General features: G+C 40.0%; 1 protein-coding gene across 3 annotated transcripts in view; it reads right to left on the reverse strand.

Annotated features, from left to right (window-relative positions):
- The window catches only part of CUL2 (cullin 2), a 76,251-nt gene extending 59,848 nt beyond the window's left edge, over positions 1-16,403 (reverse strand). The window contains exons 1-3 of one of the 3 annotated variants that reach the window (XM_007471339.1): positions 16,229-16,346; positions 15,651-15,828; positions 667-807 (exon numbers count right to left, since the gene is read on the reverse strand). In XM_007471339.1, coding sequence (XP_007471401.1) covers positions 667-785 — 119 coding nt within the window. In that variant the 5' untranslated portion in view covers positions 786-807; positions 15,651-15,828; positions 16,229-16,346. Of the gene's footprint in view, positions 1-666; positions 808-15,650; positions 15,829-16,173 lie in introns of all 3 variants that reach the window. The other 2 variants (XM_007471341.1, XM_007471340.1) reach the window with 2 other exon arrangements.
- Between the last annotated feature and the right edge of the window lie 6,920 nt (positions 16,404-23,323).

The following is a 23,323-nucleotide window of genomic DNA, read 5'->3' on the forward strand; positions in this document are numbered from 1 at the left end:
AATGAAAAATTTTATTGACATTTCTTAAGAGAAAAAATATAAATGTGACATGTAAAAAATGCAGTATCTATAAAATCATCGATTAGCAAGCAAGGATAAAAAAATGACTCATTAAATAAAAGAACTCTGACATAATTTAGAAGAAGGGAGTGACCTGCTCCCTCCCTCGGTTCCAGCCTCTGCTCAAGTATCACCATCCTCGCCATCCTCACCATCCTCAAGGAGGCCTTCCTTGACCACCATCTAGAGAGGCGCGCACACGCACTCCAACCACGCTTATGCCCTCGCTTTGCTTTACGTCCCCCCACCTGTTATTAGAAGCACTGGCATCAGGTTTTGTGTTTTACATCCGTTTAATATCTATTTCCTTTAGTAGAAGGAAGGGAAAGTAGTTTGTTTTGTTCACAAATGTACTCCCAAAGCCTAAAGTAGTGCCTGACATACACTAAGTGCTCAGTAAAGTATTTGTTGAGCAAAAGGTTATCAAAGATTGTTGACTGCCACATACAGGCAATCAACTTGGAAATGTGAACAATTATATATATGAAAATAGTCACACTGGCATGTTCTTCCACTTAGGAAAGCTTAAACCTGTTGTCACTTTTCAACAAGCTTATGAACCTAGCATGTTGATCAGGGCAGGCATCCATGCCACAGGAAGGATACGAGAAGCGGTCGTTCCATGTTGCTCTCTCCACGTACTCCAACATGACCACAGCTTTGATTGTCGTGAGGAGTTTGTTCCAGGTTTCATCAAAATCCACTACTCTTGGTTTCAAAGACATTGTGCAAGTTTAGTGTTGAAATCTGTTAATTAAAAACAACAGTAACATTAGCATGAATTCTACAAGGTCAGTTACTTGTTTCTAAAGCACCACATAACTAGACAGCATGCTGCACGGAAGGGGTGAGACCAGAACCTGGCACGTGGTGAGAACAATAAACACTGGCTGCCATCTTCTCATGACTGTCCAGACAAGGAACTCCACAGCATATGTGCATTCACTGCAAACTCTAGGAAATAAAAAGCTTTTAGCACAAATTATTTATAACCCAGGGTGGTCCAAAGATAGAGAAGCCTCATTTAATTTGCTGAGAGAAAGAAGCTGGGACCTAATGAGCCAAAAAGTTAACTTCCATCATGAGAAATGCACAAGAGATACTCAGTAAAAAGGTTATGGCCCCAAATCCTTGTGGTTTGCACTCCTTAAACTGGAGACTGAGGCCATATATGAGAAAACACAAGACAATTAAAGAGTTTATTTTCCTGGAGCATTAGTTTAACTAGATTCCAAATCCTTTTCAATATCACACCAGAAGAACAGAATTAAAAAGAGAAACCTCTTAAAGTTAAATTTAATTGCACAAGGGAGCACTTTTCCGGCACATGCCTTCACATCTTCCCCAAAGTTTTCCCTCGTTACTAGGACGGTGAAGCACCAAGCTCGTCTGTAGCCAGGGTCAAACAAGGAGGAAACATTCTTCCTCCTGTGTCCCGCTGTGGTAAAAAAGGAGGTAGGGAGACAGAGGGGAGAAGGGGGGAATGCACCGAGAGAAAGGAAAAAAGAGACAAGGGGAGGAGACCAGCTGCATGGTCCCAGCCCACAGACTGGAGGTGGCCCTGGGCCCTTCTTACGTTTCTGTCCTGTGAAGAAAAGAACTCAAGAGGAGTCCAAGGAAGGGAAGAAAAAGAATCAGAGAAGCCAAACAAAAACCCAAAAGAGGGTTTGCCACACTAAATCAACCCTCTTTCTTCAACATACCAGGGACTCCACCTACAAGCCTTAAACTTCCTCTAACTACCGAGAATGGATTAGCAGTAGTTCCTCTGTGTGTGTGTGTGTGTGTGTGTGTGTGTGTGTGTGCGCGCGCGCGTGCGGGTGGGTGTGTGTACTGGGGGAAGGGGGAAACCTAAAGCTCTAGCTCTAAATCAGAAAATTAACCTTAACTCCATCTCACCCTTATTCACACATCCTATCTGTGTTACTCAGTACTTCTTAAATCCATCCATTCCTGTGCAACCCTATGAATGCTCTGAGATCAGGCCCTCAGCAGTTCCAGTTTGTATTAATCTTTATCAAAGAAATACTAACAACTGTTAATATTTACACAGTACTTACTATAAGCCAAACACAAATCTAAGTGCTTTATATAAATTCACTTAATCCTCCCAACAAACTGATTAGGTAGGGCCCAATGTTCTCCCCATTTTCTAGATAAGAAAACTGATCACAGAGTGATTAAGAAACTTGCTTAAGGTCATGGAGTTATTCAGACCTGCGCTGTAACCCCTGCCCTCAACTGCAATATACAACTATACTGCCTTACTAACATCCTTAGTGAATACTTAGATACATGCCAGGCGTTGTACTAGGCTGAGGATACAGTGGGCAATAAACAAAGTTCTTGACCTTCAAGAAGGTTAGACTCTTGGATCTGGCACTCAGAAACAAAAATAACCTACGTAAACCACAGAGATGACCATGTCACTCTGGTACTGAAAGCTGTTTGTGACTGTCCGCTATAGACAGCATCCGGTGTAAGTTCATTGGCAACATGGCCCACCAAGCTTCCATGGTTTGACCTTGGACTAAAGCACCTCTCCACCTTGCTCTTCTCATGGGACTCCCTTCCTTGACATCATAATCTGGTAACTTCTCTGCTCAGAGGTCACTGAACACAACAGGCTGATTCACGCACGCTGCCTTTTATCCTCATTGTTTTCTGTACCTAAAATTCTTCTCTTCTCCTTGCCTCCCCCTTTCCACCCACTCCCCTAACTCCTACTGATAGTTCAGCCTTGGCCCAGAATACCTGCTTTCAAGAAATTTTCTGGGCCCACTTAAGCTAGGTAAGGTGCCCTCTTAGGCATCACTTGAGAACTCTATGTTAACCCTCTATTAGAGGATTAAACCATGCTCAACTGTGATTATCTGAGTGTTTCTTCAAGGTAGGGACTATTCTGAAACTGTCTATCAAAAAGCTGTCACTGTCTGCTTCACATTCGTTTCCTCCCCTTATAAAAATGGAATCATACTACACACCCTGCTTATAAATTATTTTAATGGTTGCACAGATTACCTTTTAGCTTTACTGAAGTTTTAGCAGAATCAGACTGGCACTGACTTCTCTGCTGAGACCAACAGGTTTCTGACAGAATGGGTTTATGTGCAGTGATAATCCATTCTCAGATGGGTGGAAAATGTGGACACCAAGGTGAGAGAAGCCTTCATTTTATTTCAGCTGTTTAAATGATCGTTCACTCGTGGAGCATTTATGTCAGGACGTGAAAGAGAGGAGGGCAAAGAAAGAAACAAGACCACGGCCACCACACTGTTCTTCTCCACTTCCCGAACTGTCGGACAACTCACAAGAATACGCGTAAGTCTTGTTTTCATTCCTGTGCCACATCATGTCCTACACCTGGGGTCCTGTCAGGACCACTGCCATCCCCAGTCAGTGAGACTATGTCCTACTGAGCACCTGCAAAGTTCAAATCTCACATTACTACAGTTTCCTCTAGCTTTCTTCTGGGTCCATTCACGCAATGTTAGGGTTTTTAACACTTTGGCACACAGGTACTGTGCCTATGGCCCCTAAAAATAAATCATAGGCTCCAAATTAAAAAAAAAAATTGAAAAATAAAAATTCATGTTTACTTATGTTTCCAGATAACATTGTGACAATATTTTATGACAATAACATTTACGAAATTTTCATTACATTTGAAAACGATTCCTAGATTAGATTTTCTCACTTAGAGCACCATTTCTAAGTATGTATGGCTGTCAATAATAGTAAGTTAAATAATCACAAAAGTGATTTATATAAACATAGTTACCATATGACCCAGCAATTCCACTCCTATGCAAGAGAAAACATGTCCACACAAAAACCTGGATGCAAATGTTCAGAGCAGCATTATTCACAAAGGCCAAAAAAGTGGGAATAACTCAAATGTCTATCGAGCAATAAATGGATAAATAAAATGCAGTACATCCATACAACAGATTATTATTCTGTAATACAAGAGAATGGAGTACTGACAGATGCTACAATACAGACGAACCTTGAAAACACACTATGTGAATAAAGTTGGTCACAAAAGACCACGTTTTAGGATTCCACTTACGTATATGAAATATCCAGAATAGGCAAACCTGTAGACACAGGAAGTATTTTAGTGGTTGCACAGGGCTAGAGGACTTGGAGAAAAATGGGAAGTGATTGCTAATTGGGTGATGAAAATGTTCTAGTATTGATTGTCATCATAGTTGTACAACCCTGTGAATGCGCTTTTAGCTGTACCACTGAATTGTACAGTTCAAGAGTACACTGAAATGGTACGTGAAGCATAACTCAATAAAGCTGTTAGACATTTAAGGTGAAATAATCGTATCAAAAACTTTGGAGCGGGCTTCCCTGGTGGCGCAGTGGTTGAGAGTCCGCCACAGGTTCATGCCCCAGTCCGGGAAGATCCCACATGCTGCAGAGCAGCTGTGCCCGTGAGCCATGGCCGCTGAGCCTGCACGTCCGGAGCCTGTGCTCCGCAACCAGAAAGGCCCGCGTACCGCAAACAAAAAAAAACAAAAAAAAAAACTTTGGAGCAATTTAACGTGGAGGGGAGGGGAGAAAAGGTATATTTACGTGGTTGCAAATTCTGAAATCTCAGTCTCCCTCTCACTCCCATGCTCTAGTCACCAACTCTCATCACCAGAGGCATATATTATATGTGTCTGGGGGTATTTTATACATATATATTGTTATTCCCCCCTTTTACATAAATGAATATAGAGACGGTCTTTTTCTACTTGTTTTACATAAATGGTATTACACTGCTTACTTAACAATATATTCACTTAACAGTATATTTGGGAAAGTATTCCATTTTAATACACAAGGGTTTCTTTAATCTTAATAGCATTTCATTGTTTGGCTGTATCTGGATTCATTCTACTAAGTTTGATATGATATGTGATGAGTCCTCCAAAATTGAAGTTTAATATCAGTAATTTTAAGTTAAATAGTTTTTTTTTTAGGAATTAGTAAGCTTTTTTTTTTTTTTTTTTTTTTTTTTTTTTTGTGGCAGTATGTGGGCCTCTCACTGTTGTGGCCTCTCCCGTTGCGGAGCACAGGCTCCGGATGTGCAGGCCCAGCAGCCATGGCTCACGGGCCCAGCCTCTCCGTGGCATATGGGATCTTCCCGGACCGGGGCACGAACCCGCGTCCCCTGCATCGGCACACGGACTCTCAACCACTGCACCACCAGGGAAGCCCAGTAAGCTCTTTTTACGTTGACATTAACAAGGTTTTCTTCTAAAGATACTAATAACACAATTTAAGTTACAACTGCTATACTAGTTGATAAGAGAAGAAAATTACACTATTATCATTAACTACTGTTTACTAAATACCTTCTGAATTCCTCCTGTGCTATACATATATTATACATATAAGCATTACTAACCATCAACCTGCAAGTTAGCAAAATCCAGACTGCAGGAAACTACTGGATAATCAGATTTCTTCAATAAACTATGCACACACATAAGAGGAAAAGAGAGAAAAGAAAATGAGAGTGGGAGAGAGATATATGTGGAATGGAAACTGAACTAAAATAGACTAAAAAGACACATTCATCTACCACAGTGTGACTGATCTTATTTGGATCTAGATTTAAGCTCTTTTTAAAAATTATATTGATGATAACACTGGAAATTTATAAACTGATGGGATATTTGATGACTTTAAAAAATAATTTTTATAACAATAATTATGAGAGCTTTAAAACTGAGAGTCATTATCTGTCAGAGATACATGCCAAAATATTTATGGATGTAATAAATGCTGTCTGAGATCTGCTTCAAAATTAAACAGCTTGTTTATGAATTGGTAATTGTTGAGAATGAGTGATAAGTACATGAGGGATTATTATAATATGCATTTTCTGTATATGTTTGCGATTTTCCAAAGTAAAAGGGTAAAAAAAAAAATCTTCACCATCATCATCATTAACAGCTCCATAAATATGGGGGGAAGCACATAAAAGAAATCAGAAAGCTTAAAAAAAAAGTAGCATTAATCCAAAAGGTCTAACATTCAATTAATATGCATTCTAGAAAATTAGAATGAGAGGTAATTATCAAAGAAAAGATATCCCAGAACTAATGAACATTAGTTTTCCAACTTAAAAGGGCATACTGAATACCCAGAATATTTGATTTTAAAAATAAATAACAAGGCACCTCTTTTGACACATTAAAACACTGGGGGTAAAGAAAAGATTCCGTAAGTTTTCAGAAAAGAAAAAACGACTACATAAATTAAAGTCTTTAGATTTACAAGAGCAACACTGGAAGCTAGAAGGTAATATAAAGCAATGCCTTCAAAATTCTCAGGGAAAATGACTAACCACCTAGAATTCTCTATCAAGAGTGGTATCAGGGCTTCCCTGGTGGCGCAGTGGTTGAGAGTCTGCCTGCCGATGCAGGGAACGCAGGTTCGTGCCCCGGTCCGGGAGGATCCCACATGCCGCGGAGCAGCTGGGCCCGTGAGCCGTGGCCGCTGAGCCTGCGCGTCCAGAGCCTGTGCTCCGCAACGGGAGAGGCCGCCGCAGTGAGAGGCCGCAGCAGTGAGAGGCCGTACCACAAAAAACAAACAAACAAACAAAAACTTCAACAAGATACCACTATACACTTATTAGAATGGCTCAAAAATTTTGACAGTATCAAATGCAGATGAGGACATGGAGCAACTGAAACTCTCATTTGCTGCAGGTGGGAATTTAAAATGAAATAACCACTTAGGCAGTTTCTATTAAAATTAAGCATACACTTCCCATGTGACCCAGCAAATCCCATTCCTGGCTATTTATAGATGAGAAATGAAGACATACATTTACAGAAAAACTTAAACACAAAATTTTAGAGCACCTTTATTCATGACTACCAAAACCCAGAAACCCAAATGTGCCATCAACTAGTGAATGGAAAACAAAATGTGGTGCTTTCACACAATGGTGTACTATTCAACATTAAAATGGAACAACTCACTGATATGTGGACAACAATGGATGATTCTCAAAAGCATTATACCAAGTGAAAGCAGACAGACTCATTAGGCTACGTATTGTATGGTTGCTGAAAAAGGCAAAAATATAAGGACATACATCAGATCACTGGTTGTCAGAGACTCACGATGGACTACAAAGGAGCAAATAGGAAACTGCTGGGGTGATAAAATATTCTATATCTTGATTGTGGTGGTGGTTATGTGACCATATAAATTTGTCAAAATTCAAATAACTGTGTATCTTTTTAGGGTGAATTTTACTATGTGTAAGTTATACCTCAATAAACCTGGCCCCTCAAACTCAACATGTCCATCCATTTCCAGTATTTCACATCTTAGTATTATCATACTCTAGCTCCTCAAGGTAGAAATTTTATTAATCATTCTTGATTTCTCTTACTCTCTTCTTCAAATCAATCAATAAGTCCTGTCAGCCCTATCTTCTAACCATTTCTTGAATCCAACCACTACTTCCCATTCCCACTGACATCACCCTAATCCAAACCACCACCTCTCACCCAACTACTGCCTCCTAAATGAGCCACCTGTATCCTCTTTTGCCACCTTGTTACATTCCAAATACTGTGGCCAATGTAAGCTTTCCAAAAATGCAAGTCTGATAATATCATACCCTCTGCTTACAATTCTTCAGACTTTTAACTTACAATCCTTATTATCTATCAATTATCATTTAAGAAAAAATAAAACTTCTCTGTGCTTTCTTAATTTATCACTGACTTCCCATGAAAGTCAATACTTTACTAATATTCTGACAACAAAGACTTTTAAATCAGTTACCAGTTCTAAGAGAATAGCTAGGTAATCCAAGGTAAAGATGAAAATAAAGAAGCAATCAGGAAAATCAAATTAATAAGCTATCTAGATTTCTGATAGCAATGTTCTAAAATCTCTTTTGCTTTTTAAGTTTTTCTCCTCATACACATACCTCACTCCTCAGAACACTGAAAGGTGACCTGTCACTAATCTTTCCTTTCTCTTGAAAATTTAACTTTCCAGTGAGTTTTAGGTACTGAGGCTGAAAGAGCTCCAAAATAACATGGTACTACCCCAAAGTATGATGTGTTAACACAGCCTAACAAAATTCCCACTCCAAAAATGTTTAAAAAGCAAAGTTACTAGTAATAGCAGAAATACAAAAGATATAACTTCGCAAAGATCAGATGGATTTTAATTTGGAGTGATACTGTGTCGTTCTTCACTTAGACATTTTTCATACAAAGAAGTGACTTGGATAATTACATTTCAGCAGGTAAAGCAGTAACAGAATCTCAAAACATTCCATTTTAAGTCTAGAACTGACATTGGTGCATAATTAGATACTCCATTTGAAGTATAAACTATTTTAGTAAAACGTATAACCATGTTTAACATACTGATCAGTATGACTACAGCTTAACTACTGATAAACATTTCAGTTGCCTTCCAAAAGTATAATTATCAATAATGTAAATGGCTAAACGCTTAAAGTTGTGAGTCTCTTTTTAGTTAAAAAAAACAAAACAAAACCAAAAAACTACCAAATGATAATTTTTTATTTCAGTATTCATCAGTACCAGCAATAAAAATTTGGCATTCCAAAAATTACCAAAAAGATATAATACTGGGGACTAAAAAAATTTCAGGTAAGTCAACATACCATAGTTAGTTTTCCAAATGACATTCAGGGGGCTTATTGAGCAGGTTATATTCTAAATACACAAAATAAGGAAAATACTTAAGACCCAATCAAAGAGCATTATTAACTTTGCAATATTTTCCATTTCAAGGGCTGTCTCCAGTGTACACTGACCAAAAATGTTACCATGATTTCATATGAAAATAAGCTCCAAGAATGCATCTAAATACTTTAATCTTACTGTACTGAATGTGTGACCCATTAGCTATAGCCAAGAGGTACCTTTGTTAGTTGGAGGCTCGGGGTACAAAGCTTAATGTTGCAATGAGGTTTGACACACAAGCTCCGCACCACAAATGTCATCTCCGTCACATGACTTTCCTACTTAAGAATTTCTAGTAGTATGCTTTAAAAAAAAAAGGAGGAAACTGGTGTAGAAAACAGTAAAGAAAAATACAGCAGTCTGTCATCCCAGCTGGCAAAATGTATAGTGCAGGATGAAAACCTCAGTCTCAAAAAAAGGGAAGGAGGACAGTGGTAAGTAGGGAATGTACTTATAATACAACAAAGAAGTTACAGAAGACATTTGCTTCCAAAATAAAGCTAATTTGACCAGAATTAAAGACCCTTCTCTCCTCAATGAACTTGAGACTCTCCCACACATCTACACAGACAGTATTTCTTTCCAAGTTTTCACATCGCTCCTATCAGCATGAAGTTTAATGTCTTCTTCACTTGCTTTCTCATTTTTTTCCATTTTTAACAACCTAGGCAAGGAATCTAAGATACCAACTAGCCTTAAAAAATAATAATAATTCTTATATACGTATCAGGGATGAGTTAGAGAACCTGAATTTGTCTGCGTCTCTCATGGGTAGGCAAGCCCAGTTTGGCATGAAGGCTAGACAAGGCTATGACCAATAAGCCTTTGCACAAATAATCCAAACATTAAGAGTACATTTTTTTTCTAGGCCTGACTTTCTATCCAAATATTAAAAAGGGTTACTCTAATTATCCTCTCTTTGCACAACCCAATGACTTGCAATATTTGTTATCCTATTATGAGAGCTAAATTAAGTAACATCTATCTAAAAACCTTGGATTCATTATTTTGGTAACTTTATACTACATACATTATTATGACTATTAGAAAAGTATGCTCTATTTCTGTCAGAAAATAGTAGTCATGAATAAAAGGGGACAGCTAGTGTAAATGCTATAGTGCTTGACTGGAATCAGAGTTATCAGTATGAACTCATGGTTTTTAACACACAAACAAAGATAAAAAGATATAGAAATAAACATAGATGTTTGTGTATGCATGGATTAGTATACATATATAGTTCTAGCTCTGCTCACTGAGCGGGCCTAGGAGCAATGACACCCCAGTGGCAATGAACACACACAGCATCCAGATCTTGGTTTCTAGATACCATTCTCCAATAGAAGGAACCAGAGCTTGGAGAAGTGACTGGTTCCAGGGCTGCAGCAGGGAAAATATGAGCCTGGACATCTTATGATGCCAGAAAATAGAAGTGCTTTCCTAAAGAGGATGGGGGATGTCCAAAAGACAAAGAGCTAACCTGAAAGCCACAGTGGAACAATCTGAGCGATAAAATAAACAATGATAGAATTAGATTATAAACCACAGAGTAAAACAAATATCTATGACCCAACACTGATACAAACAAATTACGGAATAAACAAATATGGAGAAGGGACAGTTCTCCCTTATAGAAGAATTCCAATTAATAAGTGTAGAAGGAAATGAGAAAAATGTAAAATTGCCATCAGGTGAACACTACTATAATAATTATTACAAGCAAGAACTACCAAAGGATGCTGCAATGAATGGGCAAAAATTTGAGAACAGGATTTCTGCACAGTTTCAATCTCCCCCAAGATAGCCAGTAATTACAAAGAGAAAAACAGTAACTTTACAAGCAGAGAAATTTAACAGACATGACCTTAATGAGAGTCAACATCACCTCTAATAGGATATACTGACACCCTGTATCCTGTGATGTGACGCACTGAGTAGGACTCAGCATCACTTCTCTAGTATTCCTGCCAAAAATGTACAACCTCAATCTAACTATGAGAAAACATCAGACAAACCAAAGTTGAGAAACATTCTACAAAATAACTGACCACACTCATCACAAGCATGAAGGTGATGGAAAATGAGAGAAGACTATCACAGATCACAAGAGACTAGGGAGACACATGCTAAACGCTGTGTCTGATCCTGGACTGAATCTTGAAAGAGGTAAAGGACATTACAGGAAAAACTGGTGAGATTCAAATAAGGTCTGTAGTTTAACAGTATTGTAACAATGTTAGTTTTCCTCATTTTGATCATTGTGCTCTGGTTATGTAAGCTGTTAACATTACAAAAAGCTGGGGGAAAAGTATACTTGGGCTCTCTGTACTATTTGTGCAACTTCTCTGTAAGTCTAAAATTACTCCAACATTTAAAAAACTTGGGGGGACTTCCCTGGTGGTCCAGGAGTTAAAACTCCACACTTCCACTGCAGGGGGCACAGATTCGAAAATTCCACATGCTGCACAGTGCAGCCAAAACTAAATAAATAAATTTTTAAGTATCTTGTACTTTTTTTCAACTGAAGTAAAACAAAGTTGAGAAATTCAAGGAATATCTATACAGGGTAAATCCAACATGTCACTATTTGAAAAGCAACCTACATTGGAACAGGGCTTAAGTCATTGAGTTAATAGATATTTATTAAGTATTTACAATATTCAGACCTCTCTCTACCAAGTACTAGAGATGCTGCCTTCAAGAAGCATACAGATGATAAGAGAAACTATTAGCCTGATTGATGAAAAATTCCGACACATACACAATCAGGCTATAATCCAATGATTAAATAACAACAGTAACATTATTTACAATGTTAAAGAATATAAATGAAAATCCCTTGGATAACTAAAATCTTCAAATAGGACATTAACATCTATGCATTTACAGAGTTTAAGTAGGCTTAACACGTTCACCACACGTTTCACAGTAATTAGTGTCTAATGCTTCAAAAAGAAACATTAAATATTTTCTACCAAAGATTATATTTCTCCAACCTAGAAACTAACTGCTTACTTATCTCAGACAAAAAAGAAAAAAAAGGAGGTAACAATAACAAAAATAACCACAAGAATCAAACTGAACAAAACAGTTCATAAATCAAGAACAATCTCAGAAAAAAAGAGGTAGATCAATTTACATAGGAAGTTATCTGGCTAAAGACAGCTAACTGAAAATCAAAATGCCAACCAACATAAAAAGTATTATAAATTCAGTAGAGAACAAAATAAGTCTGGATTTTTTTTTTTTTTTTGCGGTACTCGGGCCTCTCAGTGCTGTGGCCTCTCCCGTTGTGGAGCACAGGCTCTGGACGCGCAGGCTCAGTGGCCGTGGCCCATGGGCCCAGCCGCTCCGCGGCATGTGGGATCTTCCTGGACTGGGGCACGAACCCACGTCCCCTGCATCGGCAGGCGGACTCTCAGCCACCGCGCCACCAGGGAAGCCCAGTCTGGATTTTTTAATTCTTCAAAGCAACAAAGCTTAAAGCAACTTACAGAATATTCCATCTCCCCTCCTCCAGGTCAATCAACAGGGTTTAACTGCACCCAAAAGTTGTTGCAGATGCTAATATCATGCTCTTAACACTACTCATTGTCTCAAAATTTTTAAGAATCAAAGGAACTTCACTGTTCTAGTATCTCCAACAGGCCTTTCCAAATACACAGTAGCAACACAGTTTGAATCTATATACAGATCTTCTTCAACTTAAGATCAGGTTACAGCCCACTAAACCCATCAAAAGTTAAAAATATCGTTAGGTTGAAATGCATTTAATATACCTAACCTACGAACATCATAGCTTAGCCTAGCCTACCTTAAACGTGCTCAGGACACTTACATGAGTCGACGGTTGGGCAAAATCATCTAACACAAAGCCTACTTTATAATAAAGTATTGAATATCTCATGTAATTTTTTGACTACTGTACCGAAAGTGAAAAACAGAATGGTTGTATGGGCACAGAATGATTGTGTATATTGGTTGTTCACCCTCGTAATTGCTAGGCTGACTGGGATCTGAGGCTCACTGCCCAGCATCACGAGATTATCATACTCCATATTGCTAGCCCAAGAAAAGATCAAAATGCAAAATTCAAAGTATGGTTTCTGCTGAATGCATATCACTTTTGTACCATCATAAAGTTGAAAAATTGTAAGTCAAACCATCATAAATCGGGGAAGGTCTGTATTCTTTAAGATAATAACACAAAGATTATGCTAACATCTGCAATGCAATAGAAACATCACTGTTAAGATTCAAACCCAGGCAAAGAGCCAGATCACTCTGAACAAATAGTTTGATTATTAACTGGTTACTGAGAGAGAATTCAGTCATACATCTCAAGTATCAATAACTTGTTATGTCTCATGATAACATTCCAAATTTCTGCTTGTTTTCCTAAGATTTAACATCAGCCAAACTTCTTCAAAATATTAACATTCAAGGGCTTGATCTTGCCATTAATTTACCTGAATTTAACTGACAGTACATACATGAAAACGCTGCTTTCAATCATAATCAAACATTATTTTAGCATATAAAGAAAACAGGCAGATAAGGTGAAACACACACACACACACACACACACACACACACACACAAACAGTGCAAACTTCTGTAAAAAGCCTCACAAAAATAACAGCTCTTTAAACAACTCCACATTTGCAGTTCCCAAACTCAAAGAGGGCAGGGACCAAATCAGAAAATGTTGCAGTGCCCCAGGACTGTCTCCTCTTCTTTCTACATTCTTTCTTTAGGTGGTCTCATACTGCTTCATAACTTTTAAATACTATTTAATACTCTTAAAAATACAAGGTGTCAAAGCAAGGAAAGTATGCTTCCACTTTTGCCGAGTGGGGAGAAGAATCTACACACATTTGCCTACATGTGCACAAAATATATCTTTGGAAAGATGAGTAAGAAACCACTAACATATTTGGCCTTGACAAAAACTGCAGGGACAAGAAATAGAGGAGATTTTCATTCTATATCCCATCAAACATTTCAAATTCTGAATCAGGTGAATGTAGTTGTTATCCAAACATAATTATAATAAACCAACAGATAAAGGCAGATGACTCCCCATCTCTTTCTCTTACTAGAATTTAAACCTGATGAAGGCAGAGATTTTTGTCTATTTTTTCACTACTATACATCACCACCGCCTAGTCCACAGCTAGTACTTGAAAACTATTTGCTGAATGGACGAAGGACTCCCTAACCTCTCCACTGAAGTCCAGACGTGTATATCCAACTGCCTGCTTCTCAACTCCACGTGAACATCTAACAGGTCCTATGTAACACGTCCCCTCCAACCCTATCCCCATATAACAACCTGCTTCCCTCACTTCTTCCCCATCCCAATACGTGGCATCACCATGCCCCAGGTGAAGCCCCAAACCCAGGAGTCACCCCTGTCCCAAACAACTGCATTCCCATCCAACCATGCCAAATCACTACTTTTAACTATAAATATATCTCAAAATCTTTTTTACTTGACTCCAGTCACTACTCAAATCTGCCACAGCCTTCTCACTGGTACCCCTGCTATTCTCCTCTTATCCAATCTCCTTCACAGTCAGATTGTAAACCAGACCATATCACTCCCAGCTTCACAAAAAGGAAATAGCTTTTCAATGTACTTTAAGAATAAAAGCCAAACTCCTTTGGATAACAGACCTCACATGACCTGACCCCTGGCTACCACCTAACCTCTTCTCTCTCGAGAGGGTCCCAGCCCACCTTCACTGAGTTTCTTTCAATTTGCTGAACCCAAGCTTGAAACCACCTCTAGGGATTTCCATTTACTGTTCCCTCAGACAGAAACACTCTTCCCTCAGACTTCCAAAGACTAAATCCTTCCCACTTTTCAGGTATCAGGTCAAAATTCACCTCAGACAGGTCTTTCCTGACCACAGCATCTGAAGCAGTCTGTCCCAGTCACTACCACAACTCCCTACTTTACTTCCTTTATAGCACTTATGATTCTCTGAAATTGCTTTTATTTCTTAATTACTTTCTGACTTTCCCTTACCTCCCAGAATTGAAGCTCCGGGAAAGCAGAAATTTCACGTGTCTTGTTTATGGTTGTATCCCTAATGCTTCCAGTAATGCTTGACATACGAATCAGGTGCTTAATAAATATTGAACTGTTAGACAAGGCAAAACTGACTTTAAAGAAGGTCCACAGCATTTAATTTAGTGACAGACTGGTGAAGATAAAAAACATGAATAAACTACCTTTCCACATAAAACTCTGAAAACATCACCAAAGGGTGGAGAGTGAAGTAAGAGTATTTCAGATGCAAGTGAACATTCAAAGACATAGAAAAGGTATTTTTCACATACTTTGTGCATGCACACTATAGAGATGTTCCCCCAACTTATAAACAGCATCTGGGGGTGGGGGGTGGGGAGATTGACTCAAAACACTGTGTACATCTGCTATTTCATCTCTGACTCTTTTGGAAGGGTCTTCCAAACACTATATTTGGGCAAAAGAGGCAAAATATAAACAATCTGTTCAAGTGTCTGTCTTGGAAAGAACTGTGAGATTGTAAAAAGGAGGGCGCAGTCTTTTGAGTGTTTTTAAATGCCTATTACGTAGTCGGTAGTAAATGAGAACTAAGTGATTATTTCCCATACCTTACTATGAGTGTAGATTTAGGACAGGTCTAGTTCAAAGATGCTTACACTGTAAACTCAAACAGTCTGTAGCGAATGTTAATAGTTTTTACCTTATTATCAAAATTTTAACTTCCAAGGTACTGTCCTTCAACTGGTAACAGTAATCCCTGGGGAAAGGAGAGGATTTAACAATAACAACAGCCTGCAACTCGCAAATGTTTTATGTACATGCACGTATTTGTGGGGTGATGGGGAATGGTGCAGACTCCCTGGTGTGTAACTAAGTGCTCTTAAGAGAGTCTAAGGATCTAATTTCACCAAACCCTAAGTGGTGAGACAGGTCTAGCATGCACATAGGACACTACTCCCCAGAGCTATCAATCTTCGCTGTCTGCGGAAACAAAAGTGAAAACACTCGTAGTAAAGATATAAGAGACTGATGCCGCCCCCACCCCCACCCCCAGCAAACACAGAGCTCTGTGCCCGCGTGAGGACGTAAATAAGCAGAGAACACGCACTCGCACCTTCCTAGGAGGAAAATGAGGCCGAGGGAGGGGCGGCCAAGACCGGTTTGGGAGGCCCGGGATGCAGTCCGGGGGCGGCCGGGCTCCGGGGCTGGCGCTCCTGGAGCCGGGGTCACCCACAGAACACCCGGTCCCCAGCCGCCCCTCCATCCCTCCCCTCCCCCTCCGTGCCCCCAACTCCTCTCCCCGCCCCAGCCCCGCCACCCACTAACCGGGAAGGGAAGTTTCCCGGTGCCCGCAACCGGAGCCGGGCCTTCAGCGGGTTACCTGCTGCAGAGGCGGGACGCGGGGCAGGGGCCAGGGGTGGGAGACAGCCCGAGGGCGCGCAGGACGAAGCCCGGCGAGGAGGGTGGGCGGCGGCGGCTGTCAGCTCCGTCCCTGCTCACCGCGCTGCCATTACTGCGCGCAGGCGCCTCCCCGCCGGCCGCCGCCACCGCCGAGAAGGGGGGGGCCCGGGCCGGGGCCGCGGCCGGGCGCTCACCTGCCGCCGCGGGAACACGGCAGAGCTCCCGGATGGGACGGCGCTGTGGGAAGCGGAGAGGGGAAAAGGGCGGGCGGGCTATGCGAGCTGTGAAACAACTGTCCTTCGATGCCCGGCTTTCCCGAACCGCCCTCGGGACTCCTCTTCCGCGGCCTCCGACCCCCCTGCGCCGGCGATGGTAGAGTCCGCGTACGGCGAGTGCCGAGGGCCGCTCTTGTGCGATCGCGGAAGGCCGCGGGACCCGTGCTCCGAGCGGCTGCGAGCGGCTCCCAGTGCTCACGAGCCCTGGCTGTTTGCCAAGCGGGGAACCGGGGACCCGCAAGTTAGGGACTGCTGATAACAGTGTGTCAGAAAAGTGGTCTGAGCAAAGGATTTATCCCTTGAGTTCTTTCAGAACTATGTGAACATTCGGATACACTGCCATCTCCTTGCCACCTACTTCTATTGGCTTTTCAAAAGATCAATATGTGTTAGCAAAATTAGTTTCCTCGGACATATTCCTTTTGTAGTAGGTTTTTATCTGTAGCCATTCTGAGACATAAATGTGTATTTTCAATAGAGGCCCGTCTCTTCACAGCCGTGACCCCAACTCCCCGCCTCTCCGCACCTGTCAGTCCAAGGGTTTCCTCGCATACAATTTCTAAGGGTGATGTTGACAAAAGTGCAGACGCACCCATCACCTCCTAGTACACACAACACCGCAGGGAACAAAAGCCTGGCTTTATTCCTTATCAGCCTTTCGTATCTACAAGATCTCAGAAGTCAGAGTCTATTCTTTGTGCGTTCTGAGCAAGCCTTTCCCTTCCAACACTCTTTTCTTCAAACTATTTGGACCAGTCCTTTAAGGCCCACTTAAAATCCTGTCTCCCGACCTGATAAGTCCCACCGGTCTTTCTCCTCTTCTAATCTGCCTCTCACTGCACTTGAAGTCCGCAGCCCTTCTTTTAAGAAAGTTATTATTATATACTAAATTCAATTCCATTATACGACCTGTTTTCTCACATGTTCTCCTTCTAATTCAGCAATTCTAGGTGTGATCCCCAGACCTCTGGAAGTCTCCAAGAGCTTTTTAGGGGTCCCAATGTTAGAAGCAATCTTCACGGCTTCCCTGGTGGTGCAGTGGTTGAGAGTCCGCCTGCTGATGCAGGGGACATGGGTTCGTGTCCCGGTCCGGGAGGATCCCACGTGCCGCGGAGCGGCTAGGCCCGTGAACCATGGCCGCTGAGCGGCTGAGCCTGTGCGTCCGGAACTTGTGCGTCCCGAGCCTGTGCTCCGCAACGGGACAGGCCACAACAGTGAGAGGCCCGCGTACCGAAAAAAAAAAAAAAAATTCGTTGTAAATGACATGTTCTTTGTCTTTTTTTCTGGGTTCACATTAACACAGCCGACATCGCACCAGCAGGAGTCAAGAGGGTGGCGCAGGGAATTCCCTGGCGATCCCACGGTTAGGACTCTGCGCTTTCAATACCGTGGGCCTGCATTCGATTCCTGGTGGAGGAACCAAGATTCCCCCCAAGCCCGGCGGGACGAGAAAAAAAAAGAGGGTAGTACAAAACTATCCCGCTGGTCGTTGCATCGCTCCCATACTCTCCTAGTTTGTTTTTGTTTTTTTAATTTAGGAATATCCTGGATGAAGTAGTGAAAAATATGAGTTTTTTAAAGTTCAATCCTGAGTACACGTCTTTCTAACATTGTGAGGGGAAAAACGTGAAGCGCACACACACTGTTGCTGTATACCAAAGTAGCAATGGTCGGTCGTCTTGAAGAAAAACACTTGAGCGGCTGGCTGACTTGGGAGCTGGACTAGCTGTTTTTCATGGAGCGCCATTTTTCCTTGAAAGAACAGGAAAAACTAATGTTACTCTGACTTGGGCATTGACACATTTCTCCAAAATGAATAAAGTGAGCCTAACACTTCAAGCAAAACAACTGACAGTATTTGTTGCCAATGATAACGTGTAGCTTCCCAGTGAAATTTGGAAAATTTATGTCAACACTGTCAGTGGAAATAATCAATAAACAATCTATAATCGGAACAGAAAAGAGTTTTCTTCCAGCCAAACTGAGAACTATAGTCCAGGAGAAACAGCTTCCAGAAGCACCTGAATTGTGTTCCTCCAGGCTCAAAAATAGGGGAAGGTGATATGGGCAAAACCCACAAAGTTACCTAAGTTGTTTGTGAAGACTTAGGACTGGAACTAGCAAAAAGTAAGGATGCTTGTTAGGTAAGAATTGGTTGAGGTCCAAAACGGTTGCAGAGTTCAAAGGGGAGACCTTGAGACCATAAGGTTGCAGCTGTCAGCTGCTAGAAGGTATTGTTTTGAGAACTGCTGGTGGTGTCCTTGATTCAGAAAATTCAAGTTCTCAGTGCTGCAATAATATGTCTGAAACCATACCCACAATGGCAACCTGGCTCCATTTTGAATGCCTGAACCACAGTTACTCCATTTTGATTTTTTTAATGCATTCCTTTCTTTAATGGTTAAAGCAGATGTACAATGCATGTTTGACTGGTCATAAGACAGGCTGTTCTTTTTTTTTTTTTAAGATTGAAATCTGAGTTTATTTTTTTAAAATATGGATGGCAAAAATACCATACAAGTAGAAATGACAAGTTGTACATATACATTTCTTTTTTTCTTTTGAATTTTTGAATTTTATTTAATTTACTTTATACAGCAGGTTCTTATTAGTTATCCATTTTATACATATTAGTCTATACATGTCAATCCCAGTCTCCCAAATCATCTCACCACCACCCCACCACTTTCACCCCTTGGTGTCCATATGTTTGTTCTCTACATCTGTGTCTCTGTTTCTGCCCTGCAAACCAGTTCATCTGTACCACTTTTCTAGGATCCACATATATGTGTTAATATACAATATTTGTATTTCTTTCTGACTTACTTCACTCTGTATGACAGTCCCTAGATCCATCCACGTCTCTACAAGTGACCCAATTTCGTTCCTTTTTATGGCTGAGTAATATTCCATTGTATATATGTACCACATCTTCTCTGTCCATTTGTCTGTTGATGGGCATTTAGGATGCTTCCATGACCTGGCTATGGTAAATAGTGCTGCAATGAACATTGGGGTGCATGTGTCTTTTTGAATTATGGTTTTCTCTGGGTATATGCCCAGTAGTGGGATTGCTGGGTCATGTGGTAGTTCTATTTTTAGTTTTTTAAGGAACCTCCATCCTGTTCTCCATAGTGGCTGTATCAATTCACATGCCCACCAACAGTACAAGAGGGCTCCCTTTCCTCCACACCCTCTCCAGCATTTGCTGTTTGTAGATTTTCTGATGATGCCCATTCTAACTGGTGTGAGGTGATACCTCATTGTAGTTTTGATTTGCATTTCTCTAATAATTAGTGATGTTGAGCAACTTTTCATGTGCTTCTTGGCCATCTGTATGTCTTCTTTGGAGAAATGTCTATTTAGGTCTTCTGCCCATTTTTGGATTGGGTTGTTTGTTTCTTTAATATTGAGCTGCATGAGCTGTTTATATATTTTGGAGATAAATCCTTTGTCTGTGGATTTGTTTGCAAATATTTTCTCCCATTCTGAGGGTTGTCTTTTCATCTTATTTATGGTTTCTTTTGCTGTGTAAAGGCTTTTAAGTTTCATTAGGTCCCATCTGTTTATTTTTGTTTTTATTTCCATTACTCTAGGAGGTGGATCAAAAAAGATCTTGCTGTGATTTATGTCAAAGAGTGTTCTTCCTATGTTTTCCTCTAAGAGTTTTATAGTGTCCAGTCTTGCATTTAGATCTCTAATCCATTTTGAGTTTATTTTTGTTTATGGTGTTAGGGAGTGTTCTAATTTCATTCTTTCACATGTAGTTGTCCAGTTTTCCCAGCACCACTTATTGAAGAGACTGTCTTTTCTCCATTGTATATCCTTACCTCCTTTGTCATAGATTAGTTGACCATAGGTGCATGGGTTTACCTCTGAGCTTTCTATCCTGTTCCATTGATCTAGATTTCTGTTTTTGTGCCAGTACCATATTGTCTTGATTACTGTAGCTTTTCAGTATAGTCTGAAGTCAGGGAGTCTGATTCCTCCAGCTCTGTTTTTTTCCCTCAAGACAGCTTTGGCTATTTGGGGTCCTTTGTGTCTCCATACAAATTTTAAAATTTTTTGTTCTAGTTCCGTAAAAAATGCCATTGGTAAATTGATAGGGATTGCATTGAATCTGTAGATTGCTTTGGGCAGTATAGTCATTTTCACAATATTGATGCTTCCAATCCAAGAACATGGTATATCTTTCCATGTGTTTGTATCATCTTTAATTTCTTTCATCAGTGTCTTACAGTTTTCTGCATACAGGTTTTTTGTCTCCCTAGGTAGGTTTATTCCTAAGTATTTTATTCTTTTTCTTGCAATGGTAAATGGGATTGTTTCCTTAATTTCTGTTTCTGATCTTTCATTGTTAGTGTATAGGAATGCAAGAGATTTCTGTGCATTAATTTTGTATCCTGCAACTTTACTAAATTCAATGTTTAGCTCTAGTAGTTTTCTGGTGGCATCTTTAGGATTCTCTACGTATAGTATCATGTCATCTGCAAACAGTGACAATTTTACTTCTTCTTTTCTGATTTGGATTCCTTTTGTTTCTTTTTCTTCTCTGATTGCTGTGGCTAGGACTTCCAAAACTATGTTGAATAATAATTGTGAGAGTGGACATCCTTGTCTTGTTCCTGATCTTAGAGAAAATGCTTTCAATTTTTCACCATTGAGAATGATGTTTGCTGTGGGTTTGTCATATATGGCCTTTATTATGTTAAAGTACGTTCCCTCTATGCCCACTTTCTGTAGAGTTTTTATCATAAACGGGTGTTAAATTTTGTCAAAAGCTTTTTCGGCATCTATTGAGATGATCATATGGTTTTTCTTCTTCAATTTGTTAATATGGTGTATCACATTGATTGATTTGCGTATATAGAAGAATCCTTGCATCCCTGGGATAAATTCCTCTTGATCGTGGTGTATGAACCTTTTAATGTGTTGTTGGATTCTGTTTCCTAGTATTTTGTTGAGGATTTTTGCATCTATATTCATCAGTGATATTGGTCTGTAATTTTATTTTTTTGTAGTATCTTTGTCTGGTTTTGGTATCAGGGTAATGGTGGCCTCATAGAATGAGTTTGGGAGTGTTCCTTCCTCTGAAATCTTTTGGAAGAGTTTGAGAAGGATGGGTGTTAGCTCTTCTCTAAATGTTTGATAGAATTCACCTGCGAAGCCATCTGGTCCTGGACTTTTGTTGGAAGATTTTTATCACAGTTTCAATTTCATTACTTGTGATTGGTCTGTTCATATTTTCTATTTCTTACTGGTTCAGTCTTGGAAGGTTACACCTTTCTAAGAATTTGTCGATTTCTTCCAGGTAGTCTATTTTATTGACATAGAGTTGCTTGTAGTAGTCTCTTATGATGCTTTGTATTTCTGCAGTGTCTGTTGTAACTTCTCCTTTTTCATTACTAATTTTATTGATTTGAGTCCTCTCCCTCTTTTTCTTGATGAGTCTGGCTAATGGTTTATCGATTTTGTTTCTCTTCTCAAAGAACAAGCTTTTAGTTTTATTGATCTTTGCTATTGTTTTCTTTGTTTCTATTTCCTTTATTTCTGCTCTGATCTTTATGATTTCTTTCCTTCTGCTATCTGGGTTTTGTTTGTTCTTCTTTCTCTAGTTCCTTTAGGTGTAAGGTTAGATTGTTTATATGAGATGTTTGCTGTTTCTTGACATAGACTTGTATAGCTATAAACTTCCCTCGTAGAACTTCTTTTGCTGCATCCCATAAGTTTTGGATTGTCGTGTTTTCATTGTCATTTGTCTCTAGGTATTTTTTGATTTCCTCTTTGATTTCTTCAGTGATCTCTTGGTTATTTAGTAACGTATTGTTTAGCCTCCATGTGTTTGTGTTTTTTACGCTCTTTTTCCCTGTAATTGATTTCTAATCTCATAGCGTTGTGGTCAGAAAAGATGCTTAATATGATTTCAATTTTCTTAAATTTCCTGAGCCTTGATTTGTGACCCAAGATGTGATCTATCCTGGAGAATGTTCCGTGCGCACTTGAGAAGAAAGTGTAATCTTCTATTTTTGAATGGAATGTCCTACAAATATCAATTAAATCTATCTGGTCTACTGTGTCATTTAAAGCTTGTGTTTCCTTAGTAATTTTCTGTTTGGATGATCTGCACATTGATGTAAGTGAGGTGTTAAAGTCCCCCATTATTATTGTGTTACTGTTGATTTCCTCTTTTAGAGCTGTTAGCAGTTGCCTTATGTATTAAGGTGCTCCTATGTTTGGTGCATATATATTTATAATTGTTATATCTTCTTCTTGGATTGATTCCTTGATCATTATGTAGTGTCCTTCCTTGTCTCTTGTAACATTCTTTATTTTAAAATCTATTTTAGGGGCTTCCCTGATTGTGCAGTGGTAAAGAATATGCCTGCCAATGTAGGGGACACGGGTTCGAGCCCTGATGTGGGAAGATCCCACATGCCGCAGAGAAACTAAGCCCGTGCACCACAACTACTGAGCCTGTGCTCTAGAGCCTGTAAGCCACAACTACTGAGCCCAAGTGCCACAGCTACTGAAGCCCGCACACCCAGAGCCCGTGCTCTGCAACCAGAGAATCCACTGCAATGAGAAGCCCGCGCACTGCAATGAAGAGTAGCCCCCACTTGCCGCAACTAGAGAAAGCCCACGCGCAGCAATAAAGGCCAAACACAGCCAAAAATAAATAAATAAATAATTTTAAAAATAAAATAAAATAAAATGAAGTCTATTTTATCTAATATGAGTATTGCTTCTCCAGTTTTCTTTTTGATTTCCATTTGCATGGAATATCTTTTTCCATCCCCTCA

Source organism: Lipotes vexillifer, unplaced genomic scaffold (assembly GCF_000442215.2).
Source record: "Lipotes vexillifer unplaced genomic scaffold, Lipotes_vexillifer_v1.1 scaffold1049, whole genome shotgun sequence".
NCBI classification, from domain to species: domain Eukaryota; kingdom Metazoa; phylum Chordata; class Mammalia; order Artiodactyla; family Lipotidae; genus Lipotes; species Lipotes vexillifer.